This window comes from Etheostoma spectabile, unplaced genomic scaffold (genome assembly GCF_008692095.1).
Source record: "Etheostoma spectabile isolate EspeVRDwgs_2016 unplaced genomic scaffold, UIUC_Espe_1.0 scaffold172, whole genome shotgun sequence".
In the NCBI taxonomy this organism is placed as follows: domain Eukaryota; kingdom Metazoa; phylum Chordata; class Actinopteri; order Perciformes; family Percidae; genus Etheostoma; species Etheostoma spectabile.
The window spans coordinates 1254517-1256215 of record NW_022605573.1 but is presented as its reverse complement, the minus strand read 5'-3'; the positions used below and the strand labels follow the sequence as shown (position 1 = coordinate 1256215).

Here is a 1699-nt window from a genome sequence, read left to right as displayed (position 1 = left end):
ATCCATTATTACAGCTACAGGACCTCGGGAGAAGTGTCAAATGAGCATGCACAGTGCAGGGCGACATGGACGGGCGCAGTCCCACCACTGTATAAAGCCCCGCCCTGACAATTTAATTGGTCCTAAAAGCTCTGGTTCGAGCATGGTTGCTCCACAATGGATCAAGTCTAGACCGAACTTCCAGACCTCAAATGATTTTGGCTAAGTTCGGCTTGACTCCAGGCTAATAAATATAACTCACCGCTTCATAAATGGAAACAGTGACAGGCAGTGGTCATGAAAGAGACATTCAGGAAAAGGAAATGGGAAGTTAGAAATCAAACAGCAGCTGAGGGGAACAGGAAAGTTTTCTTTAGGATAGACGACGGACAAAGACATTTCACATTTCCCCCAAAACACTGAGCAGCATTCAGCAAAGGTTAGTTTACCTATTTGTCCTGGTGGAGGCCCTGTCAGCTGCTCGGGGGTCTCACTGGTTGCCTGGTAGTACTGGGTCAAGGACTGGATGGTCCTGAAAGGCCTGCGGAGCCACAGACCATTTTAAAGAGGTCATAAAAAATAATCTGCATAATGTTTTCTCGGCACAAAGTTTTGAAAGGAAATTAAACAATTCCAGAGGTAAAAGAGAAATAGCTAAATTATGAAGCCTATTGTTCTGCTTCTGTAGTTTTTCCTCCATCGGTTTTCTCCATTTATAGAAATAACAGAGATTTTCCTGCAAGAAAAGACAGAAAAAGACCTTCAGCGGCCGTAGTAATTCAATTAGTAAAAAGCCAATAAACGCAGTGTACTTATACAGGAGTAGTGACAGCTAACAGTCCTTGTCAGAAAGTCAATCAAACAACTAAAAGAACAAGAACAAAAGAACCAAAAACACACACAAACTGACCACAAATGGTCTGTTTTCACCTGGTACTAAAAGCTTATCTGAGAAAACCGATCACGTGTAGACAGCTCTTAGCACGCAGCAGCAGAATGTGTCTCCAAATGAGTCCCGATCAGATATCCCTTCCCTGCTTTGTATAAAATCTATAAATAATATACATCAATATACAAAAGCACATTATTTCTGTTTGCACGTAGCCTGATTGTGTCGTCTTTCCTTTTCCCAGGAAACATCCCAGAGGAGAAACAAAGCTGCTGCAAGTTCTTCCATTTGGCACATTTTTTTTCACAATAAGCACAAAATCAGAAAATCAAATCAAAGTAACTTAACAAGACATGCAGGTGTTATCCCTGTATCAGAGTGCAGAGCAGCGTGCAACAGGTAGAGCATCGAGTGGAGAAGATCCCGCCAACAAAACACTAAAACGGGTGCATGTGATAGATTTTGCTCTCCTGCTGTTGCATCAGTAATAACCCCAGTAATAACCCCAGTAATAACCCCAGGTGAGCACTGTAACCCCGGACATGTACTTCCATTTAATCATTGGAAAGTTATTAAACAGGTCAAAAAATATGATTAAAAAAAGATTCTAATAAATATAAATTCAAATATATGTTCTTGTATTTTATTCCTTTTTTGTGATCAAATTTGTGTTTTTATATTCTGAACAAAAATGTAAACTTAACATTCACAAACAGTTACAAAGAACACACTGTGGCATGGGAACGCGTCCCAGGGCCGCAAAATCACAGAGAGGAAAAACAGGAGGGACACACACACACACACACACACACACACACACACACACACACA

At 40.9% G+C, this 1699-nt stretch overlaps 1 protein-coding gene across 1 annotated transcript in view; it reads right to left on the bottom strand.

The window, feature by feature from the left end:
- si:zfos-464b6.2 (uncharacterized) overlaps nucleotides 1–1699 on the bottom strand; it is a 21512-nt gene that overhangs the window by 13278 nt on the left and 6535 nt on the right. Inside the window, exon 2 of the mRNA XM_032510657.1 lies at nucleotides 429–520. Coding sequence (XP_032366548.1) covers nucleotides 429–520 — 92 coding nt within the window. The remainder of the gene's footprint in view (nucleotides 1–428; nucleotides 521–1699) is intronic.